This window comes from Ambystoma mexicanum, chromosome 10 (genome assembly GCF_040938575.1).
Source record: "Ambystoma mexicanum isolate Mex_15411 chromosome 10, UKY_AmexF1_1, whole genome shotgun sequence".
Lineage (NCBI taxonomy): Eukaryota > Metazoa > Chordata > Amphibia > Caudata > Ambystomatidae > Ambystoma > Ambystoma mexicanum.
In genome coordinates, this window is record NC_090932.1 from 744,580,616 (window position 1) to 744,606,484 (window position 25,869).

A 25,869-nucleotide genomic window follows, 5' to 3' on the forward strand; every position below is an offset into this window, starting at 1 on the left:
AAGTTCCATTTCAGCCAATCACATGTACCGGGAGGGGGGTCCCCGGGAGCTGGCCCTTGCAATCTAAGGCATGCATCGAATGCCCTGTCTGTTCCTGTCAGTGCCTTGCCATGCTCTGGTCCCACTTGCCGGAAAACTCAGTAAAATGCCCTGCAATGTTGTATTTTCATTCAACGGCCCTCCTGACTATGGCCCTCATTACGACCCTGGCGGAAAGTGACTGACCGGACCGCCACAGCGTAAATAGCGTTTCCGCCATTGCACGATGGAGCAAAGTGCGGCCCATTCCGACCCATCGGGCACGAGCACCACGGCATGGCGGAAGTGCAAAGTCCGCGATGGCGGAAATGACCCCAAAACGGCCCACACCGCCGCCGTACGGCGCCCTAGGTGCAATACCGCCACCCATCTTAGCGGACACCGCAGTGAGCGTCAACCGGAAAGTACGGTGACCGTAAATATACGGAAACGGAAGTAAAAACATGGGCCCGGAACGGGAAACATCCCGCCGTACACCTATAAAACCACAAAATCCACACAACCACTAAAAACACTACCCTGAGACACACCCCAACCCGTCATCCACCCTAGCGAAACCAAGAAAAATGGGAAAAGTAGCGAAGAAAGCGTGCGACCGCAAGCGGCAGGTCCACTTCTCCCGTGAGGAACTCACCGTGCTAACAGAGACCCTCCAGGAGAATGCCGCCGCCGCCGTCTTCTCCACACAAATGACCAGGACGGCACTTGCGAACAAGAAGGCCATATGGGCTCTGGTGGCACAGCGGGTAAGTGCGGTGGGGACCGCACCCCGCAACCCACAGCAATGCAGAAAGCGATGGGACGACCTGCGGATACGCGTCCGTAGCATACTTTCTGCCAACCGCAACATTGCCACAGCCACCGGGGGAGGATCGGAATCACCCATCAAGTTGACCCCCTGGGAAGAAATCTGTGCCTCCACCATTGGAATGGAGAGTATAGAGGGAGTCCGAGGGATGGAGAAAGGAGTGCAGACATCCGAAGAATCAGGTAGGTGGCCCAAATAAAACAATGCCAAATCCACAATGTCCAATCATGTGAAGTACCATGTGTCCACATAGTGCAACAGAAACACATGGCCAGGAGGACGTCCACACACATTGGCCTGATAGCGCACTTTAAAACACACAATAAATACATAAATAATTAAAAACCCCAAAAACACCCACTACACGTGCAGCAGGCACACCCTAACTGCAGGCTGCCAAACAACTGCACCCTCACTCCACACACAAATGAAACCACCTCCAAGGCCCCGACCCAAATCACCCTCAGGTACCACCCCAATGCATGTGATACAATGCCATTCCAATTCCCACAGACCCATTAATAACCCTCGCCCTCCTTTACTCCACCACAGGGTCCGATCCAAACGACGAGCTTCAGGACACCCCTACCAGCACACCTGCAAAGAGGGCCAAGACCAACGGCCAAAGACCCTCCACCTCAGCTGCACGCATCAAGACACGGCAGCAGCACAAATCAGGTGGCAGCACAGAGGAGGGAACATCAACAGGCACCCCAGCAGCCAGCATGCCCACAACAGCAGCACCACAGGTCCCCCCAATGGATGCCACAGAAGGCACTGCCTCTGGTGGCAGCAGCACCATAGGTGCCACCCCATTGATGGCAGCATGCTCCGACACAGAAGACGGGGATGTCGAAGTCAGATCCATCCATGACCTGTCCCAATCCCCCTGTCTGTCCCATCCCGTACAACATGAGGATACCACGCAGGGGCACCCACAAGACGACGACTGGCCATCCCCCACAAGCCCTGTGGCAGGGCAACATGAGGCGAACAGCCCCTCTGTGACACCACCGCAAATGGCCATGGCCCAGCAGAGGCAACAGTCCCTCGACCAGTTAATCGTGCAACAGCAGCAACTGGCCACGCTCCTCAAGGACCATGCCGATGAATGTGGGGGCACTAAGGCAGACATAGAAACATCAACTGAGACACTTAGGGCAGAAATGGAGAGAAGTACAGAGACACTAAGGGCACAAATGGAGAGTAGCACCGAGAGCCTGAGAGTCCAAATGGAGAGAAGCACCGAGAGCCTGAGGGGGGAACTGCATGCGACGTCCAAAGACGTATGTGCCGAACTTGCCGCAGTTCGCCGTGTGCTCACTGAGCTCTCACAAACCCTTAGGGACATGCATGGACGTGAGCAGGCAGAGACATCATCCGTTGCAAGTTCCGTCCAGGGCAGCCCCCAACGTAGATCTGGGAGGAACCTGCGCTCCACAGGCAGGGGTGCCCCTGATACCCGCAGAGGGGGCTTGCAATAGCGACTGCCCACTGACAATGAGCATCTTTGGACACTGGTGTTCGGGGGGGAGGTAGGAGGGTGGAGGGGGTGTGTTGGGCTCACTTGGGTGGCGGGTCGATAGGGTGTTTAACATGATATCACATATGCCATAAACAATGCACGATCAACCAATGAGATGTGTGGACAATGATCTTTGTGTACTAGGCCATCATAAGCGTACAGTCCATATTGTGCATGTACCAGACACACACAGTGCCACGAGTACCGTGTCCATGTATCAGCCACCAGGCGTGAGTGCTAGAAGCATGCATCAATGAGATGCTGACGAATGTCACAGCCCTCCTGTGCCTCGCAGACTCCTTGAGGTGCTGCCACATCCCCACCCTCATCATGACCATCCTCAGGTGCTTGCAGTTCTGCGTCAGGGGGCATGGGCACATTTCTACGTACGCACATGTTGTGGAGCATGACACATGCCATCACCATCTTTGCAACCTTCTCATGGCGGTACAGGAGTGCCCCGCCAGACCTGCTGAGGCAGCGGAAACGAGTCTTCAGTAGGCCGAATGCCTGTTCTATGACTACACGGGTACGTGAGTGGGCATGGTTGTAGTCCTCCTCATGCTGGTCCCGTGGGTTCCGGACTGGTTTGAGGAGCCATCTCTTCAGTGGATATCCAGCATCACCTGTATGTGGACGATAAACGTATAATGTGGAATGCCATTGCTACGTACGCACACACCCCCCCCCCCTTCCTGCCAGGTCATTGCCGAATCACATACCCCACATCATCATGTATGAAATGAGACTCACCGAGTAGCCAGGATCTGTTCCCTGCGTGTCGCTCCATGTAGCGTGGTATTGTAGAGTTCCTCAAGACCATAGAATCATGGGTTGATCCAGGGAATCGGGCACAACAATGTGTAATGATCCTGTTGGAGTCACACACCATTTGTACATTCAGAGAATGAAATTGTTTTCGGTTGCGGTACTGGGCCTCCATGGCATGTGGGACGACCAATTCCACATGGGTGCAGTCGATGACACCAATGCAACCCGGTATGCCGGCAAGTGCATGGAATCCCACTTTTGTGTTCGTAATTTCCTGCTCCGAGCGTGGTAGAGAGATGTAGTCGTCTGCGTGCTGCAGGAGGGCATCGAGCACTTGCAATAGTGTCCGTGAGAACAGTGGCTGAGAAATGCCATGCAACTGTCCGACTGTGTGCTGGTAGGTGCCTGTGGCCAGGAAGTGGAGTACAGACACCACCTTCAGTAGGGGTGGGATGGCGGTTGGGCTATCTATCATGCTGACAAGGTCAGCCTGTGTCATGTCCACGATGGCGGCTATGGTGTCCCGGTCCAAACGGTAGAGGGTGTGGATCTGCTCATCAGTGAGGTTGAACGGATGTGCTCGGAGGCGTGGGATTGCGGGCTGCCTGCGTGGTGGTAGTGGCTGTGCTGGCGGCCCTTGCTGGCCCTGCCTTGCCCTCCTCCTCCTCCTGCGTCTCCTCCGTGCGGCCGGTTGTAGTTGGTGTTCGTCTTCTTCTTGGAGTTGGAGTACTTGCAGTGCTATCAGGTCCCCCAGGGCCAACATCGCGAGTCCTGCCGGTAGCATTTCGGAGTGGGTGTGGTTGTGGGAGGAGACTGGGTGTGCAATTTATGTGTTTTCAGGCTGTATGGCCTCCACCTGTGGTGATTCATTCCACCTGTGCAAGCTGCTCTCCCCTTTGGCCGAGCACGTCCCGCACACAACGCTGCACTTCGACGCATGGCATCTTGCTATTGCAATCATGTATTTGTACCCGATGGCCGTGTAACATTGGTTGATATGTTCATTCGGCTATGGTCCCATTGTTTCACATGCAATCTTTGCAGTCGCGAACAGACTTGTGAGGGGTCAGTGGAACGTAGTACTCGAGTAACGGTGGGCCCTCATGCATCACTGTACTGAGTTGCAACGACGGGCGGGGCGTCCCATTTGTGAGTGAAGGCAGTTGCCATTTTCACACACAGCCGCACTAGATGGATTAATTTGTGATTTCAAGCGGCCACAGATGCCTTTTCGACGTGATGTTGCAAATGAGGAATTCGAAGGGCGGCGCTTTCGGTTATCAGCTAGCGGCGAGGAGATGCCCACAGGTCTGACTGCAAATATAACGTTCTATTGTTCAATGTCCTTGAGACAGGGGCCATGGCGAGGATGCAATGATTGATATGAATAGTTTGGGATGCGCAATAGCGACGTGGGCGATGAGGCCGGACGTTCCCAAATACATGTTACTTCACTACACTGGAATTACGGGCTGGGGCACTGTGGATTTTGCAGGCTGCATAACGCACAGACTCAATGGATATTTCTAATGTTATGTGAGTAAATATTCAGGCGTTTTTATCCCGGGATGAGGGAATGATGAATGGATGCATGGACAGATGATTTGATACAGAGTTTGCCATGTACAGGGCTTCTTGGAATCTGTCCGCCTCCCCTGCGCTATGTGATGCAGGGCTGCCATAGTGGGACCATCGTCTATCTGGCCTTGTTGAGCCCTCCCTGTCTCGACGCGCCCTCAGACACTTGTGTCCATGCACGTTACCAATCCCATCTGATGGATTCTGTTTTCACAGACGCATGCACAGGTACATTCGTGTGTGATGGTGTTTACACCTCGATATAGATAGTTATGAGTCGCAAGTGGTTTTGGGGTGGTGATGATCCTTTGGAGTGGGCTAGCATGCATATGGCTGTGGATTTAGTGTGATCATTGAAGTGAGTTGTTCGAATGTAGTTCTGATGGCCATTCTGTTCTTTTTCTTTTCTTTTGGTTGACAGGTATCTCCTCCCCTTTTGCCACTGCCATCTGTATGCCACTCCTGCAGATGGCTTTTACTCCCGACACCTGCTGCTTCGTGTTAATCAGTGGAGCAGCATTACGATCTTATGGGACGATCGCCAATGGGCCACATGCCCTTACGCAGTACTAGTGGCTCGGAGCAACATTTCGGCCTTTCAGCTGGACTAGTGCCTCCCCATTGGGACGGCCCTGCGGTTCTGTGCGCTTCCATGTTGCCTTTTCGTACGTGAATGTGGCTCTGTGTACCATGATGGAACAGGGCGTCACACAAGAAGTAGCTGGTCATTTCTTGCGGATGCAGCCCACAATGGTGAAATGTGTTTTGGAGTTCATGGCCTAATGGCTGTATGGGCTTGGTGATTTTGTTGTGCATTAAATTTCTATTCTGATATGGGCCGTGTAGCGTTCTTCTTTGCAAGTGATGTGGCATATTCCTATTTGGGGAGCGATGTTTTGTGAGGAGATCTGCATTGGGTTCCAGCTTCGGAGTATAGTTGCGTGGTACTGTGCTGGGCGCGTTTGCCTACGAAGCCCAGTGAGGTCAGGGATGAGGGCTGCCAATATGACTGTTTGAATGATGTCATGCTCAGGGGCGGGGGATTAGGTTTTGTGTAACAGATGCCGGTCAGCCAGGTGGACTGGTGGAATGATGTGATTTTCGAAATATTGCTGGTCACAGGTGCCTGTGTTTGCGTGCGTTTCTTGGTGGGGGACTGTGGTCATGTCCATTGGAATGGCTTCTGTATTCGTGCCATCTGTGCCCTGCAGCTCCCATTGGCCCCTCTTGTGATTCTTTTGTTCGTTGGCATGCATGGGTGACTTGTACATTTCACTGGTTGCATTGTGACTTCATTGCACCTACGGGGAGTTGTACTATGTGGGCAGGGAGCGGTGTACAGGCACTCAGTTGGGCCGTTTACGGTTGATTCGCGATGCCGTACTTCTCGCCATGGCGGAATGGTACTTTCCGCCGTGCTTGATGGCGTTAGGTACATGTCCGCTAGGGTCGGAATTCGCGTACCCTTGCGCCATGGTGGTATTTACGGTTTGGCATGGCGCGCGCGCGCGTACTTGGTGCAGTTAGCGTTGGCGTTCACTACGGTGTCGCTAATGGCATCGTACTTTGCGGTGACGGGTCATAGTCGCACCGAGCGCTATTCGATGGCGGTATTGCATTTCCGCCATCGTTTTTCGATTTCCGCCAGGGTCGTAATGAGGGCCTATGTCTTCCATAATTGTGTCTTCACGTGAGTACTACTACCTAGTGACTGCCTCAGCGCCACTGAACTGTCTCCAGCTGCCTTCCAAGTCATCCAATGTTGCAGTTGCCACTTGCACTGCGGTGATTCTGCATTCTGCCTTCACTCACTGTGGGCCTCATTACACGGTAGGCGGTGGACCAAGGTGCTAATAGCACCTTGGTCCATGCCGGTAAAATACCGGCACCGCCTTGGTGGAAAGGGGAATTACCGCCCTATTCCAAGGTTGGCGTGGCGGTAATTCCCCCTTCCACCATTGCCCTTCCCCATTCCTATTTTGCTCCATGGGGCAAAATGGGAATGGGGAAGGTGCTAATTACGGTACCGCAAATTTGCGGTGCCGTAATTAGCACCAAGGTCCCTTAGCGGGTTGGTTTTTAACGCCTGCTAAAAGCAGGCATTAAAGCACCAACCCGCTAAGGGACCTCGTAGTAAGGCGGTAAGGGTTAACGGTCACCGGTACCATTACCGGTGACCGTTAAACCTTACCGCCTACCGTGTAATGAGGCCCTGTATCTCATCTCACTGATACCAACTATGCATTGCTGTGCTGCACTTCCTGTGCCATTCTTCTAAGTCTGCATATGTCTGTGTGAAAATCGTTTTTAGCCTTTGCCTCCTTCCGGCATTGAAAGTACCTGTTTGCTTGAAAATCGCTTTTAGCATGTGCTTCCTTCCTGCATTGAAAGTAGCTGTTTGCTTGAAAATCGCTTTTAGCATGTGCCTCCTTCCTGCATTGAAAGTGCTGTTTGCTTGAAGTTTGATTTTAGCCTGTGCCTCCTCCCTGAATTGAAAGTAGCCGTTTGTGTGAAAATCGTTTTTTTGGCCTGTGCCTCCTTCCTGCATTGAAAGTAGCTGTTTGTGTGAAAATCTTTTTTAGCCTTTGCCTCCTTCCTGCATTAAGAGTACCTGTTTGAGTGAAACTCATTTTTAGCCGTGCTTCCTTTCTGCATTGAAAGTACCTGTTTGTGTGAAAATAATGTTTAGCTCTGCCTCCATCTTACTTGTTTGATCTTACAGCTAATACCAGATACCGTAGGGTTTGGCGTGCTACATTAATAAATAAATAAATAATGCCCATCTGGCCTATTGTGCCAAGTGGATCAGGTTCAGAACCATGCTTGCGGCATACTCATCCCCTTCTCACCTCTCACATCTCTGCCTCTCTCTTCCTCTCTCGTTTCGAGATGGCACTCTCCATCTCCCCTATCTTCTCCAACTGCTACACCATCACCTATCCTCCCTCTCTCACTAAATCTGGATGTAAAAAGCATAAAAAAGACATCCCTGATGCTAACTCAGGCCTCCCAATTGCAGACACCTATGTCAGTGCACTCTCAAGAGAAATCTTCACTGACATCCGCTTTTCCATCCCATCTCCTGACTTATGGACCTCTCACTGCCACTCTCCCACCTTATTCTTCTACTTCCATTAATGGTGACACCAAATGGGAAGTCCTCCTTGCAGGTTTCTTCTATTCCTGCTGCTGTATTAATGTTTACATCACAGGCACAGTCCTGGTTGAAGGCCCTGAGGCCAACCTCCTCCTATTTAACCGGCTCCTGCATTCCTTCCCCTGCCCCTCTCCCTTCTACCTCTTCCATTCCACCTCTACAGACGGATGCCCCATGTCCCAACACCCCCTCAAAAAACCTTCAAAGACAGCAACCGTCTACATCTTGCAACCCTGAACTCACACTAAGCCATCAAACATTCTGCTGACATCTGCCTTCTCCTTGAAGACACTGACCTGGACATACTTGCACTCATGGAAAATTGATTCAATGCCAGCTCAGTTAGTTCCTTTGACTCTCTCCCTCCGGACGGCTATAAGATCACCTCTAAACCATGACCCCACTGTGCTGGCGGTGGAGTTGCCTTAATCTTCCCAGAGGGGATTCCTTCTTTCATCCTACCCACTCAAGCCTATTCGTCCTTTGAGAGCCTAGTATGCAAATTGGACATCTCTCCTTCCTCCACCTTGACCATTGCTACTATCTATCGGCCTCCTGGCACCTCTTCTCTTTTCCTATTTGAGTTAGCGGACTTCTGTTCCTCCCTTCTCTCTACCACCTCTGACCTGCTACTACTAGGCGACATCAACATCCACATAGACTCCCCTTGCACATCAACCACCCTCTTCACTGACCTCTGCTCCTCCCTATCCCGCTCTAGTCTTACCTCTGGACCTACCCATTCTGCTGGACACATGCTAGAGGCCATCATCCACTCCAACCTCACTCTCTCTTCTCACCTGGTCATCCCTCTCTCCTGGTTGACCACTCTATCCTCACCTCCCACCTGGGTCCCTATGGTCCTGTGACAACTCCTCATAAACCTCTGCCAACCTCGTTCACTAACATCCATCGGATGAAACGAGTGTCAGCTGCCACCTTCTTTTCCACCATCATTGCCCCCTGCCCACCCAACACTGACGTTTCTGCTAATTCTGTCCTTAGCAACCTCTATCTGTCCATCACCAACACCCTTGCCCCAGTCATGAGGATCTGCCTGAAACCTGCCTCCAAGCGTAACACCTGGTACGACTCCGATCTTGCAGACCAAAAACGTAAGTGCAAGGCTGCTGAATGGAAGTAGCACACTTCAGGCGCACCCTCTGACAAACTGGCCCACCTCCTGATCCAGAGAAACTACAGATTCTCCATCCATGCCAAAAATAAGAGCTTACATTCTGGCACGAGTGTCCAATGCATCCAACAACACGGCTGAACTCATTAAGATCTGCAGGGAATTTGCCAATCCATCCGCAGCATCCTCTACCTCTACTCCTTCCCAGGACTTCTGCAATACACTCGCCTCTCACTTCACCTTCAAAACCCAGGACATACTTAGCACCCTCGTCACGCACTCTCCCAACCCAACCCTCCGCCCTCTGCCCCCTCTTACCATTCACCCTCCACCTTCCTCCTTCCCCTCCTTCACTCCTCTAAAGAAGTCACCAGTTTTGTCAAATCCATTAAGGTCTTGTTCAAACAGGTTGCTCCTTGCTCCTCCAGAACCATCAAGGAAAATATTGCCTCTATTGCCTCTGCTCTGACTGATCTCTGCATCCATTCCTTTGCTACTGGCTCTTTTCCATCTCTCAAGCACACCCTTGTGTGTCTCATCCTTAACATATCCTTTGCAGAGCCAACTACCGCCCCATTTCCATCACCCCCTTCTGAGAATCCAGAGGTACAGAAACTGCTCTTCAGAACACCTGTGATTTAAATTCCCCTGCTGTCCTTACCTCCTAGATCTCTCTTTTGCATTTGGCACAGTGAACTAGTCCATCCTCATAAAAAGGCTCCATGACACCCTTGGCATCTCGGAGCGGGCACTGGACTGGCTTAGCTCCTTCCTAAGTGACAGTTCCTCCAAACCCATCCTTGGCCCTTTCTCCTCCCCTTACTCCTCCGCTACCTGTGTCTTTCACCAGGGCTCCATTCTTTCGCCCTGGCACTTTAACATATACCTTTCTCTTCTGGCATGACTCATTTCCTCCTTCTCGCCCAATTTACAGTGCTACCCTGAGGATACACACCTTTACGTCAAACTTCCCACTGATACCCCTGCACCCACCTTCATCTCCGACTGCCTCTCTGCCATCCAGGCCTGGTGCACTGCCAATGACCTCTGCCTCAATGCCAGGAAAACAGAGATTCTCCCCATTGGGTCCCCTGCACCATATTTCTTCCCGGCGCTCTGGCCTTCTTCCATGCAACCGCACCCGCCCCCTCCACTGTAGCTAGGAATCTCTGAGTCATCTTCAACTCCTCCCTTTCCTTCAATCCTCATATGCAGGACATTGGGCCTCATTACAAGTTTGCCAGTCCGGTAAGAACGGTACCGGTAAGCGTGCCGGTACTTTTGTTACTGGACTGGCAAATTACGAGTCCTGCTCACGGGTGCCTTGCCGCCCACCAGGTCTGACCAGGCGGGCGTACCGGCACCCATGAGCAGAGCATGTCGCATGCACCAGCACCATTCACGAATGGTGCTGGTGCATCTGACCTCCCCATTCCCATTGAGCCCTATGGGGCCCAAATGGGAATGGGGAGCATTATATTTTCGGCACCCGCGAATGGCCAATTACCGGGTCCAGCGGGGCCATAATGACCCGGTAATTGCCCATTCGTGAGAGCCTTAAATTTTCGCAAGTTTGGCGGCAGCCTGCCGGATTTACCGGCAAGGCTACTGGCAAACTTGTATTGAGGCCCATTGTCAAGTAGTCCCACTTTGAGTTCTTCCTTTACAAAGGGACACTACCCTTCCACAACTTCCCCCAGAGACTTAATGTTACCCGTGCTCTGGTTCTCTCCAGGCTAGACTACTGCAATAGCCTTCTCCTTAATCTTCCTTCTTCCACTCTGCGACCCTTCCATCTTATCCAGAATAGGGCAGTGAGACGTATCCTTGGCCTCAAGCACAGGGACCTCATCTCTCCTGCCCTAAAAAGCCTTCACTGGCTCCCGTCTCAGTACGGTTTAAATTAAAATCCCTCTTTATCATTCACAACGCTATCTGGGGCCTGGGACCACTTTATCTTCAATGCTTCCGGACCAAACACTCTCCTTGTAGGCTCCTCTGTTCCTCCGTCACCAACTCCCTGAGTGTTAAGCGTTTTGCCAGACAGAGAGCTGGTGGGCGATCACTTTCCTCGGCTGGCTCCCTCCTGTGGAAAAGTCTCCCTCTACGTCTTGAGCAAGACCTCCTTAAGTTCCAAAAAAAGCCTCAAGACCTTTCTCTTTACCTTCTTCTTCTCCTCCTCTCTTCCCTGCTAATCTCACAGCAGTGTGACTGATGTGCAGAGCCATTATGTGTCCTCAGGGCCTTGACCCCCTACATCTCTCATCTCAGCAACTGTATTTCCTTCTACTGCACTTACTTGCTCACCTACTCATTGATGGTTGCACTTAGGTTCTCCTCCTCTCAGCACTTACTCTGAGCACTTCTTCATGAGCATCAAAACACATTACCCCTCACCCCGCTACCCCTCTGCACCTGCATGTTCTGAACACTCGTAAGGCACAGTAGGTTTGTCTCCCATTCCCTCGATTCTCGATATTTGTTTGTGCTATTAATGCAATTATTTGTCCTTGCTGTAATTCATTGTCTACCTCTTCTGTCCCCACTCGGTTTGCACTGTGGGCCTTTGGAAACAGTTTTCCTAATTGTACAAGCGCCTAATAAGTGATCAATAAATAAATAAATAAAACAATCCCAGAGTTTTGAAAACTATTTGAAAATACTCAAACCAGCAGACACACGGGCACTGTATATCTGATTACGCCTTGGATCCTTACCAGTACGAGAACTTACTAAAAGTTGGGCTGGGACAAAATATTCTGGGTGATTGTTTTGTGCGCAGATGCAGTGGAAACAATGGCTCACTTTTTGCTGTTCTGTATCAGCTTGAAAGATCTAAGAGCAAGGTACCTGAAACCCTTGTTTCGATAACACCATGTTTTTTACAGTCGGGATGCTTTAGTCCATGGATTTGAGTGTGGCCCACTTACATTCCTAGAGCCTGGATAAGGAGAAGCAAGGTTCTCTCGTGTAATGGCCTAAGGTTTTGATCAATCTCCAAAACACAATTAACAGAATATGTATATAGTAAGCCAGGGAGGATTTGAGCCACCTTGACATTTTTAGTGTTCTATTTTTGAACTGGTATTAATCAATTGTCATTCTTATCATGGAACATTTTTAATTAATTCCAGAATATGTTGATTCTTATCAATTGAATTCTTGTATCTTCCTTTAAAATCTTGTATTGTGGTTTTAAATTGAATATTTTTGTATTTTTTGCACCGAAGAGGCTTATGCCGAATAAAGGTTTTAAACAACAAAAAACAGGACGTGGAACCTAATAGGCAGTGAACTTCATTATACATAATTCCTTTCCATCAATATTCATTGTGGATACCCAGCAAACCTAAATAGATTTCCAGCTGTGGTTGGTGAACGAGCATAGCCCTCCTGTGACCTCATAAAACAGCAGGTTGGCCAAGTCATTTATCAGAATGCTTGCTATGGACAAAATGACGTTTGCATCACATGTATGTGTTGGTGCTTTCCGGAAGGGGGCATCAACACTCAGAATCATTCCACTCTCTGTGTTCAGGACTGTTGACACTTGTGGTCACATAAATCTCATTTGATAGCGATACAAATAAATGAGACATTGTGAGAATGTGTATAGACAGCCAGGAGTGGAATATTCATGGAGACTCGGACTTACCAGCCAGGAGTGGAATATTCATGGAGACTCGGACTTACCAACGCGTTTTTCAATGGGATTGCGCCATTGTAAAACGTTTTTGTAAATCAGTCCCATTCAGTGAAATGGAAACTCAAACTTCTTCATTTCCTTGAGAAATTAAAGAAGCGGATTTAAAAAAAATATATATCTGTGTGCCATTCTTAAAACAGAAGAAATCAGGACTCTCACGTTTTCTTGTGTTGTCTTCCAAATCTGTGTGTGTTCGGTTACACCCTACAGCAGGCTTCTTTTTTGTAGGGCAGTGGCAGCATGGCATCAACAGACTGTACAGAACATGCGGTTGGTGCCGCTTCACCCAGTCTCTGCCTCATCCTGTACCAGAATGGCCCCGTGTCTCCAGTGCAGTTCACTCGGCTGTACAGCTTCCGAGCTGCACAGCAAACGTGTCAAATTCATTGAACCATTCTAAAAAAAGATATGACAAGCACGCATTTGGGGTGGTATTACAGACAAGTGCACCTGTGTAAATGAAATTAACACTAGTCCACAAAATACTGTAGTGCAAAAAGAAATGCGTATATTTCAAGGCAACTTTTGCACATGCTTGCCCACGTGATAATGCTCTGTCCGGTGTAAAACTCCATTGGAAGGATTGGGGTTTTGCACTAGGGCTTAGATTAGATTGTATTTCTACTTTTGGCTGGTTTTGCCTGTCATGACAGCAAAGTTAAACTAATAAAACGCATACCACATATATTCAATGCTAGTGAAAAAACAGTTGCAGAGTTGGACATAAGAAAACTCATGCCCTCTATGTCCAGAGCAACATTAAACAATTACAAACACTGCATTCGGGAAAAAAGTACCTTTCATATATTTCATGTATTTATATATGTATACACAAGTAAAATGGGCCTGATTTCAGAGAACACTTGGGGGCTATGGAGGCGGCGAGAGGGGTATGTTAGTGACCTGCAACAAGATGCATTATATGTGTTTGGCATACCGATCCTTAGGCACACCCAATACAAGACTGACTCGAAAGGTAGTCGACTGATACCTATTTGCAGTTAGGGCATGTTTGCTCGTTTGCTAATTGCCCCGGCACCGGTGCCACGGCACTACCACCCTGGATACCTTTGAAGGTGGCCCACAGAGCGAGATCTTTTTTCTAGGAAAGGTTACCTGAGTAGTTCTTCATGTTGGAACCCGGGGTCCTGGGGATGTTGGGTCTTTGGTTGATCAGTCGAGAAGAGTCTGTGGCGCCCCTCTGCGGTCGGAAGGCAGCATGCTAAGCGGCTCGAGGCTTCCTAGTTGTGCGGCTGGTTTCATGATAGTCTTGCTCGGGGATACGGGAGGCGAGCAGGTGTCTCCCGCCGCTTCACAATGACTTTCTCGGGATTTTCACGGCGCCGACAGTCTCCATGCAGCTCGACGCCTCTACTTTAGCGCTTCTGCTTTTCTTTCCTTCAAACAGCGAAAGGGAAAAGGGTTATTTTTAAAATGTGAACTCTTGGACGAATGCCAGCATATTAAGAAAAGAAAAAAAACAACCTTGGCGTGCATGTACTACAAAACGGACTTAATGCTCGAATGTGGGAATTGATATATTCCATCCGATTGCTGAAACAATGAGATAAGCAATGGCCATGCACAACCCTGTGTAAACTATAATGAATTTATTTAAAGCTGTTTGCTATTTCTCGCTATTCTTGTTTGGCCGGTATGCGTTACCCTGGGTTAATGGCTTGAAAGGGACATTTGCTATGAAACTTGCCCTTAACCACATTAACAATGAACGTGGTTATGGCGTGCGCGGTGCTACGTGTCGCTAATGCAGCTATAATGCAATTGTGTATTGAGAGCAGGTTCGGCTGTACTGTGAGCTGGCGGCGGGGAGGGCTGGGGGGGGGGGGGGGGGGTTCTTAGACATGCTATGCCCCAGCACACCTAACCAAAACATAATGGGCCTGATTCACAGAAGCTCCTTTCAAGTGGAAAATCCCAGTCACCAATTGTTTGTAAATCAGGCCCAATATATCATCAATCCATGCCTTTCCACACTCTTCATTATTTAGAGGTGTGCAGCGTTCACTATGCACATGCTTTGTGGTTGTGCAGGTGAGGGGCTCCCGGGAGCAGATGGCCCTCTCACAGCTGGTCCTCTAATTGGATAGTTACGTGCTTATATAAAGAGCTAAACGAATCATATGCAAGTGCAGTGACATGGTGTCTCTGCTTTGTTTTGTCAGGTGCGGGACTGTTTATTCTGATAGCAGCATTTTGAATGTACAGGATGTCACGGTTACTAATGTTGCTTTATCTCTGTTCACGCCTCTAGGATCTTCTTTTCTTTCAATGCTGCCTGCTGCTGTTGCTGACATCTGGGAGCTTTGCAAGGCAGGGGTGTAAATGGAAATCAAGTGCACATGTTATGTTCTGAATTTTCTGACAGAATTGTTTCTGAGAAAGTGCCGTATTCCAACGTGGATATCAAGTGCAGAGGCCTTGCTGGGATAGCGGTTGGGCTGGGTAGGCCTATACAGCCCTGGGTCTTTTGGTTGTAGCCCCGGATGGAAGCTCAGGGGCTACAACCAAAAGGCTAGCTAGCCCTGGGTCCCGATAATCTGGACATGAACGTAGACCCGGATCTTTTCCAGACCTAGCAACACCCTGGTCAAGTCCCACGGGAAGTGTACCACCCCTTGTGCTGCTGTTTGTTGCTCATTTAGTGGCCCGGTCTGACCATGACTGCATGTGGCAAAGACGGATTGCCCATATGCCCGCAGAGAAGTGCCAGCAAAGCCAGGACCTCCCTAAGTTTTCACACCCTTCACCCTACCCATGCAGACCTCCCGCAGTTACATAAACTGTACCTGCCTAAGCACAATGGGGAGCAGCAGTGACAACCACAGGTGACTCTGTGTGGTTTACTGACAGCCCAGGAAGATATAACTGAAAGGCTAGGTTAGGCCTCACTGCCAAAAACATTGGTCTGATGGAAAAGGACACACTGCAATGTACATGCCAGCCCAGACCTTAACACAGCGAAGGGGCCGAGTGAATGCAAAATGTGTGTTTTGCGGAAGGTGACACAAGGAACGTTGTAAGAAGGAAAAATGCCCATTGGGAATGATCAAAAGAACAGCAGGGTTTCACTTTCAGGTGCCTCATTTATAAACCAGTGTGGTGTGCAAAGCAAGAGAAATATATGGATTCAGAAGCGCATGAAACATTGACAGCAAGATGCAAGTTATTAAAAGGAATACATGCTGCACAGGACAAACACTTGTAACAAAGTGAAAAGGTATTTAGTTTGCAAATGCAACATGTAAATCTCTTATTTATTTATTAATTCATGTACTCCTAGACAACTCGGCTTTGTATATAAATCACACAAGATAACATATAAATACATAAAAACACAATGATTATTAATACCCACATAAAAAAAGTAAAACAACAATTTCATCGTTCCTTCCTTACAACTCTTTTCACCTTAAATCTTAAAATCAATTTTGACCAAAAGAAAACACATTTAGAGACAAAATTCATTTATTCGTCACCTTAAAATATCCCTAGTGATAACTTGCTATAAACATCTTTGCATTTCCAATAAAATGTAACCAAATGGTATAACAAATTAATATAATTTCCTTACATAAATATTTTCCACATGTTGATTATGTCAACACAGTTAATTCCATTATTGTTGGATTTTGCACATGCATTCCTGATGATTTCCAAGCTTGCACATTGAACCAAGGTAGGTTCCAATGATTCAATTACATTATCGCCACATAGTTGACAGAGGCATTCAGATTTTATAATCCCAATTAGTGCCCCCTAATTTCTAACACTTGGATGTTAGTACATTTTGCAATAAGTACTGTTTCACAATTTTACTATGTGGATTAGCCAATACATAGTTCGGTATGGCACCCCTAGACATTGGGCCTCATTATGGTTTTGGCGGTAGCCGTGTCCTTATTAAGCGCACGGCTACCGCCAAACTCGCTACCGCCACCCGCGAATGGGCCATTACTGGCCCATTACGAGATGAATGGGCCGGTAATTGCCCATTTGCAGGTGCCGTATGGCCGGCCTTCCAATCCCAATTCTGCCCTATAGGGCAGAATGGGGGTCGGGAGCATGGTTGGACCGGCCCCGTTAATAACGGTGCCGGTGCAATCACGAGTTCTGCTCGCGGGTGCTGGTCTGCACACGTGGTCAGACAACGCATGCAGTCCGGCACCGGCAAGCAGGACTCGTAAGGTGGCAGAGAGGTAACAACGGCACTGGTAGCACTACCAGTTGTGCCATTGTTGCCTTTCCGCCACATTCATAATGAGGCCCATTGTATATTGTATAAAAGGTCCACTATTTCTTTTTGTTGCCAATTGTACTAAATCATTCTCTAAGCTGTATTCAACATGTTCCTGTTTAAACCAGTATTTAAATGCCCTCAGCTATGTGCCAATCAGCTTCTGCTCAAATCCCACCAGCCCTGTATGATGTACCAACATCATTTTACCCGGTGTTCCAATTTGAGCAGTTCTGTCCAATCTGGCAAATGCTTTGGCATAACTAACCATAATAGTTTCATTTCAAGGTGCGGCACTCTTTTGTACCACATGAAAACCTTAACTATAAACTCTACCTGAATTCCTTTGTGATCGAACTCTAATCTAATTAATTCAATGGATAGCATCTTTGGCATATGAAAAATAATGCGCGATATTTTAGATTCAAATTTGCACAATTCAGATTCCAAATTGTGGCACCATACATCAAGATTTGAACAATCCTCGCTGTATATAGGAGCATTATTGACTTTAACGAGCAACCACCATTTCTACCAATAAAAGAGCTGATAGTTTAAACAATCTTCATACACTTACTTCTTCTGTCATCCCAATTTTAAGTGCATTTTACGTTCTCATTACTTATGACCCCCAAGTATTTATAGCTCTTGACTAGTTCAATAGGTGTGCTGTTATATGTCCACTTGAAATTTGGCCTATTTCTCTTAACATTGCCTGGGAAGGCCATGATCTTAGTTTTAGAGAGGTATTTACTTGGAGACCATTTAAATTTAGCATATACCGCAAGGGCATCTAGCATGGATTGAAGGCCCTTGTGATCCAACAAGAGAAGGTCGTCAGCATATCCTAACCAGCTTTATTTTAGAGAATCCACTTTGGCTGGATAATGATTCAGACTGGTAAATACAGTAGCCAAGTCAGCGAGGTATAGGCTAAACAGTGTAGCTGCCACTATACACCCTTGTTTAACACTCCTTCATGTTGGAATTAACTTAGACAGCTTTCCCCGACCACTCAGACAACCCTTATGGTAGAACCTTTGTGCAACAGCATAATCATGTGCAACAAACCTTGAGGGATGTTCCAGGCAATTAGTTTACTCGATAACCTATTTCTCATCACTGTATCAAATGCTGCATTAAAATCAATATATGCGCCGTAGACTGATGTTTGTCATATAGTCTGCGCATATTCTACGGCTGATACCAAATTCATAAGATTATGTGTGGTATTGTAGTTTGCACGAAACCCAATCTGATTGGGGTGTAAGATTCCATTGCCACAAATCCACTCACTTAATTCACAAAACAGTATGTTTGCAAAGATTTTACCCGGGATGTCTAACAAGGCAAGCAAGCTATAATTTGATGAGTTAGTCCAGCAGCTCTTCTCATAGACAAGGAGAATATGGCTCTCACTCCAAGACGTGGGAATCTCCCCACATTCCCCAATATGGTTAAAGAGAATAAACAGTGCCTGTGGCCATATCCCAGGGGAAATTTTCATCTGGCTATTCCAGGTGCCGTCAAGACCCGCTGAACAATAGTTATTTAGCTTCTCTATAGTCTTAGTTATGTCAGTTATTGAAGATTTACATACTCATTTCTCAAATGGTATCAATATCTCAGGATCTACTGGTATAATGGCACCCAATGTTGACTCAATATGTTTATGGCAATCATTCTCAGGGACACTAATAATAGGCAGTCCCCTTTTATCTGCACCCCTTATTATCGTCCATCTTCCTACATAATTACCTGCTATAGCATGTTCTGCAATCTGATACCACACATCCATCTCACATTTTCATCGATCCAATCTTAACCACCTTCGATATTCACATTTACATTTAAAAATTTGCATAGTGATCACAGTCTCAGGGTATATACTGAGAACAGGATGTAACATTGCAGCTATATTTGTCTTCAATTGCTTTTCTGCAGCCGTTAGTCTCTTGTCATAGATCTATCCTGTCTTGGGCACCCTATTCCAGCGCTCATGCAAGCTTTTATACTGCCTTCTTTGTTGTGTCATTTCACTAATTTCTTGGGCGATAGCCATAAAATCCTTCACCAAATCAGTTCCTTCACTGCCATATCGAGTTGCATGGTGCTCTATGTACATTGGACGCAATGTCTCTGTAACCTGCCTTGCTTTATCCAGATTAGCCACATTCCAATGTATACGGCTTAAGCCATTATTCACATAGATATCGCCATTTTGATCATATATTTCAATTTCATCACAGTTAGATTCCATATTTAAAAATACACATAATGGAATATGATCACTGTCCTCACGTGGTAGGATGGCCATATCTTTCAGCATAGGCAGTGATCGATAGTTGAGGCACTGTTACCACTCACTTGCGTGAAAGATTTATGGGTATCCCCAGTAAATATCTTATGAGCCCAAGAAAGACAGGGCCATGTGAGATGCTGGGAAGAATTTGCAAGTGACTTCTCCCATTGCAGGCATGTTTGGCTCCTTATCTAGAAGCCAGATTTCTGTGAGACCTCGGCTCAAGCATACCAGGTATTAATGATGGGCTGATTGACCACATAGCCAGCCTGCATGAGTGCAGTGCTTAAAACTCAGATGATTAGATGGGAATTGCCATCAACTCAAGTTTGTAAGGACAAATGGCAAGTGCCAGCATGGCCTCATGAAGTTGGAGGGCAGAGGTGAGCCATATGATGTAGGATAAGAATCTCTTCAGCCCCCATGGCTCTCAAAGAACAAAGGGCTAATACTTTTACCCCAGTCTAAATTAACATTGAGCCCAGAAACTGTAACACATGTTTTCAGGGAATTGGGATGAAGAATCAAAAAGTAATCTGTAACTTATATGTATAAATAAATGGTCATTTACTTACATTACAAAAGTCATTTTATACAGTAACCTTTGAATCGTTATACACGGTTGTGACAGATATCATTTTCAAGCTAATTTCCAGGCGACGGGGTTTATGTGACATTTAGACAAATGTGATTTGGGGAATTTTAGTTACAATGTAAAAGGTGTTTCAAGCTTCCCCACAAATGTCCTGAATTTGAAAGTTGGGGAGCTGATGACTTTTCAAAGTAGGTATCTGGTTTGAAAAATTCAGATTCACAACTATGTTAGTTTTTACATAAAGGGTGAAAAACCATAGCTTGCACGTGCAATAACAAAACAGAAGTCAGTTCCACCACCCGTCATGAGTAGGGGACCATTAATATCTATATATTATGGCATTTATTGTTCAATTATAAGGGTTTGTCATGTAGGGACTTTTTGAGTGCAAAAGCTGTCATAAGAAAAAACTGGAAATGACAGAAGGTGTGTACCTTGAAACACTTGTGTATAGGCGCGTTACAAATGCCATATCATATCATATCATATACCTCTCCACTTCACTTCAATCATAGAACTCTAAGGGCCTATCGGCAGAGAGGCTCTGAACCTTGGGGGTAGAAGAGAACTGCAGAGGTGCAATGAAAATGTAAGGCTAATAAGTGGACACCCCCTGATCTTACTTTTTTGTGGGAAGGACTTAAGCAATAAAAAGCAGCAGTTGCTCTATGGAGAAAGGAGGGACAGGAAAAGACAGACAGAAAAATCCTGCCTAATAACATCTTGGAGGGAGAGCTGCTAAAGCTGTCTTGGTGAATCCTGAGACAGCTGCCTGACCTCACCTGGGCGGAAAGACATTAACATTGATTGAGTCTTAACCTTGCATGGGAGACAGCAACTGGGAAAGCCAAAAGCTGAATGGGCCCTGTTCTTAAGAAGAGCCAAATGAGGGATGGATTTTGGTGACTATCTTTAACAGAAGCCTTTGACCATACCTATGTTGTCGCCAAAGAAGAGCCTTGCTGATCTTTCCTGAGTGCCCAAAAACAGAGCTTTCCCATTAATTAGATTTATCCAAATGACAAAAGGTGTGTGGGTGCTCCACCTGCCTTAATATCTTCCCTTAATAGTGGATGGGGGCAAATTGTGCAGACCCTTAGTATATTTGACTGAATATCAATTTAATTAACTCCCAACTAGACTTCCGCAGGGGGAACTCAGAGGAGTTAAAAAGTTATGCCCCCTTTCCCAGAAGAAAGGTGAGTTATTATTATTAAAGTTATTGGGTAGATTTATTTTTCCTGTCAACCCCAGATTTCTTTAAAGAATAGGTGTGTTGTTGGTCTAAAAACAAATTTCCCTTCTGTCACCACTTCTTAACCCTTGCCTTTAAGCAAAGGGGTATTCTTGGTCCAAAAACAAAATTCCATACGGTTGCGACTCCTTAAACCTTGCCTTTACACTAAGGGGTCTTCCTGTTCCAAAATAAAATTAATAATTGTCACCACACCTCAAACCTTGCCTTTACACTAGGGGGTGTTCTTGTCCCAAATCAAAATTCCTAACTGTCCCCACTCCCTAGACTCGGCCTTTAAAAAGACGGTGCTGCATATAACTGGTGCCTGGATATGGGTGGGGGGAGAGAAGTGCTTTGCAAAGTGAAACCAAGTGTAATTCTCCATTGAAAGATATACACTCTTTCCTGAGAGTGAGGAAGTGACCCTGATAGCAAAACAATTTCGTATTGTTTTTGGGATGAAGGAAGAAGAAGGGTTCTATTAATGAAAAGTCTGGGTGTTTTCAAAACTGCTAGCATTTTCAAGTGTGCAGGGAATTGGTACGTATAAAGGACTATATGCGTAATGTGTAACTTGCTTTAAAAATAAAACTGTGCAGTTTTGTAAATCAAAATCCTATCATATCAAGTGATATTTACCTTGTAATTACAAAAAGGAAAAAGTGTGTTACCTTGAATCTGTGTTTTGTGCCACAGAGAAGGTGGTGTGTGTAACCCGTAAAGGTGATTATTAATTGAACATATACTTTCAAAAATATATATATTCTCTCTGTACCCTGGCATGGTTCTTGGTGCATTGTTGGCACAAGGGGAGGGGTCTCTGTGGCTCTATTTGAGTCATAGATAGGTCTTGCTGAACCCAAAATCAATGGTGTGTTGTGGGCTCTCTTAATTGGGGGGGAGCAGGGGACTCCCTGTGTTGAGTCTGGTCTCCCAATATATTGTTACAACTCTTTGGTTGCAATGGATTCCAGTAGTTTGCAATTCCTTTTTACACACCCATAAAATACAGACTCAATAGATTTGAATCAAGTTAGGTGATTAGAAAATGGAAACTAAGAAGGATATGCCACATTTGTGTGGGAAATCGTCCAAATGGCAGGGCCAGGCCAACAGGTGACAGTGGACATTTCCTGATGGGCTTCTGCACCCTAGCACTCTTTTGAGTGATTAGCCTGGTGTTCTGCTTCTTTTAACCTCACTTCATGCAACCTACCTCAGGGGCGTAGACTTTTGGTTTTCCCGGGGGTGGGTGGAAAATAAAAAATAAAACGTCCCATTGTAAGTATAGGGACATTTAGGCAACCCACCCGCTTCCTTCCATCCCTCCTTGTCCCCAACATTCCGATGAAGTGTAGAATTCATTATAAAGCTTGTGGGCTGCCGCTTCTGCCATCCCTCTGCAACGGCAGTTCCCTTCACTTATGTGCATGGGAACCGGTGCTACACAGTGCTTTTTTTAGACTTCATCATGCAGGCTGTGGGGGACACTCCTGCAACCCCAGATGCAATTACAGTGAACAACGGTGTGGGGGACACCCCTGCAAACCCTGCTCCCCACGTTCACTGTAATTGCACCGAATAGTAGATGTGTTTGAAATTTTCAGTTGTATGTAATTTTCATACAGCCAAAATTCGAGCAAATCTATGATTTAGATTTGTACTTTCGATCTTTCCTACATATACCATATATCAGTGCTCACTGTTACTATAGAGAAAGCAACACTACAGCGAATGAAACCATGAGTGAGGCTTTTTTGAAGATCATGCCTTGAGAGTGAAATCACTCTAAAGGGCTGACAATTTTGAAAGATTTATGACTGGCAATTTTGAAAGGTTCGGCAATACAAGATTAAAACAGATGCCCACAAACTCAAATTGGTTAAGATATGAAACTAGGATTTGCACCCACTCTAATTTCTGCCTTTCACCTCTTGCTTTGCAGTTGTTACTCTTAACTAAAATGATCGCATTTTATAGAACTGACTTGGAAAGTATACAAATCACATAACCCAAGATGACAATTTATAAAAAACTTTTATAGAAGCAAAATGTGAATGATTCCATCTTCTGTATCACCATACTAATTGATATGCACATACAATACTTTACCTGGGTTTCTGTTTTGTATTTTAAAGCTTTAAATAAACCCAAAACCCAGGCTTGTGAAATTGTTACTTAAAAATGTGCACAGCAAACTTTGAATTGCCAGAGGCCTGCAATATCTGGTTCACTCTCTTTTAGCTAAAACACCTTCCACTCAAATGGCCTACATAAAAAGAACAATCCAGTAATGGGCTAAACAATGCCATCTGCATGTGAGAAGGCAAACCCTTTCACAGAAGACAGCACAGTAATGTCACTGTTATAAGATCCAGGATCACTGTTTCATCTGCTGGCAAAGCCGGGATACAACATGAAAGCTTTGGTTCAACAGACTTGAAATTGGATACCTAATCACCTCTACGGAATAACAGTTTATGCTCATCATTATAGGTAGCTGCCTAGGTTTTTGCACTTCCCATCTGAACAAACACATTTCTAGACCTTCGCCATACAGATACTATGTAAGTTTCTATAGCAACTGCTATCTGGTGCAAAACATAAGAGGGATTTCCAACAAACTACCATTACATATCCTTACCAGAGGTCAACATAACTGGCTCTCACACCAGATACAAGTGATCACAGACCATCAATCTTTTAGAAAATATAAAGAGATGGTAGGCTCAATTCTAGCAAAACATATTTCGTCAATTTATTATATTTTTCTCATAAAACAGACCATTAGGTCACAATTGTACAACTCATTATACATAAAACAACACAAATAAAAAAGAGACATATAATCAATAGTTCAAATCTTGTGATGTGTTCACATAATATTTGGTAGTCAGACAATAGTGATGTTAGTAGCACAATGGGTGACTTTGCAATAGCCTGGTTTTGTTTTTGCTAAGGCGTCCCCACTTTGTTTGTGTCGACGTGCACAAATACGTTTCCAGCCTTAATGTTTTTAAACGACATTTCCTTATTTCATAACACTTAGTCGTATAGATAAGGCTTTCTTCAGGACACAGTATTGACAAGTATAACTTGTCACACAATCAAATGTGCAATGTCTCAGTATATCTAAAAACAAAGAGAACGAAAAGCAATTACTAAAAAGAGCCTAATATTATTTTTCACATGTATTTATGGCAGAGAACCGATGTTTATACCATTCTAGCAATTCGGGTGGGTAGGTAGCATGGGGGCGACTTTCGCCCCGGACTTGGCCAATCTTTACATGAACAACTTTGAGATCACAAACATCTATGTGACGGATAATCCATACCATGATAAAATAAAGGCCTGGTAGCGCTACATAGATGACATTTTTATGATTTGGCAAGGCACCCAAGAAGATCTGGGAGTGTTTACCAGTTGGTTAAATATGAGAGAGGTGTCTATACAAGTCACATGTGAGTCCAATGAAAATGAAATTCCTTTTCTAGATTTATCCATCAGGAGAATGGCAGACAAAAAAGTGGACACAAGCTTATATAAAAAACCAACTAAAAAAAATACCGTACTAGAATTCAATAGTTACCATCCACAATCATTAAGAGAAAACCTACCGTTTTGCCAGTTTCTCCGTATTAGGAGAAATGGTTCTGACAAAAATGATTTCATAAATCATAGCCAGGTGTTGAAAAAGAACTTGAAAGATAGAGGATACCCGTCCCACATTATTAGAATGGCCTATAAAAAGGCTGCTAATATAACAAGGACAGATTTCTTATCAACACAGACCACGACTACCTTAGATAAGATCACCTGTGTGTCTTCCTTCACACCGATTAGTAATGATCTAAGAAGAACTATTCTAACCAACTGGAAAATGATCAACACAGAGGATTTCAGGATCCCTCCTCCACGTTTTGCATTTAAATGCCTTACCAATATTAAAGATAAATTGGTCCATACTTACCCAGTGTCTAAATCCAGTCCTAATGATCAATCCACATTGTGGCAACTTCCCCCCGTAATAGGACACTTTAAATGTGGGAAGTGCAACATGTGTCAATTCACAAAAAACATCAAAACCATAGATTTGAAGAGTAAAACATAGAAATTTGATTCTTTCAGTAATTGTGCCACTAAATGGGTGGTATATTGTATTATCTGCCCATGCGGACTTATCTATATCGGTAAGACCAAACGTCCGGTGCGCACAAGGATTGGAGAACACCGCGGGTGTATTACAAATAACACGGCGGATATACCACTGGTGGAACACTATAAAAAGTTAAAACACACACATAATGATATCTTTTGGTGTGTATTGCAAAAAATGGACTATCATCCACGGGATGGTGATCGTGACAGGAAACTACGCAAATTAGAACAAAAATGGATATATAATTTAGACTCAGTGAAACATGGTCTAAATTTATATATCGAATGAGGATTATTTGTGCAAAAATGATCTATCAAAAGTCCTAAGTGCGCGTGCACATTTGTGACTATCAAAGAAACAATCCACACTTTTTTTCATAACATGCTATGTAGTTGTGCTAACAGCACAGCTAGATCCGTAGATATCCTCTGAAACATGTCTGCCTAAAAAACAGACTCCCCCTGGGCCTCTCTCACGTATTCTAGGTCACGTGATTTCCCAAAAACGTCAAAAACGTGATGACGAGATAGGGAAAAGACTCTCTGTTGTTTTTTGCCGCAGGCACGTGTAAACCATTGAGATGAGAGAGCGCGAGCCAT

The 25,869-nt window shown here is 45.8% G+C and overlaps 1 protein-coding gene across 3 annotated transcripts in view; it reads right to left on the minus strand.

Annotated features, from left to right (window-relative positions):
- LOC138491707 (P2Y purinoceptor 12-like) overlaps window positions 1-25,869 on the minus strand; it is a 501,915-nt gene that overhangs the window by 84,577 nt on the left and 391,469 nt on the right. For all 3 annotated transcript variants that reach the window (XM_069618387.1, XM_069618388.1, XM_069618389.1), the window contains exon 2: window positions 13,836-14,117. In XM_069618387.1, coding sequence (XP_069474488.1) covers window positions 13,836-13,851 — 16 coding nt within the window. In that variant the 5' untranslated portion in view covers window positions 13,852-14,117. The remainder of the gene's footprint in view (window positions 1-13,835; window positions 14,118-25,869) is intronic.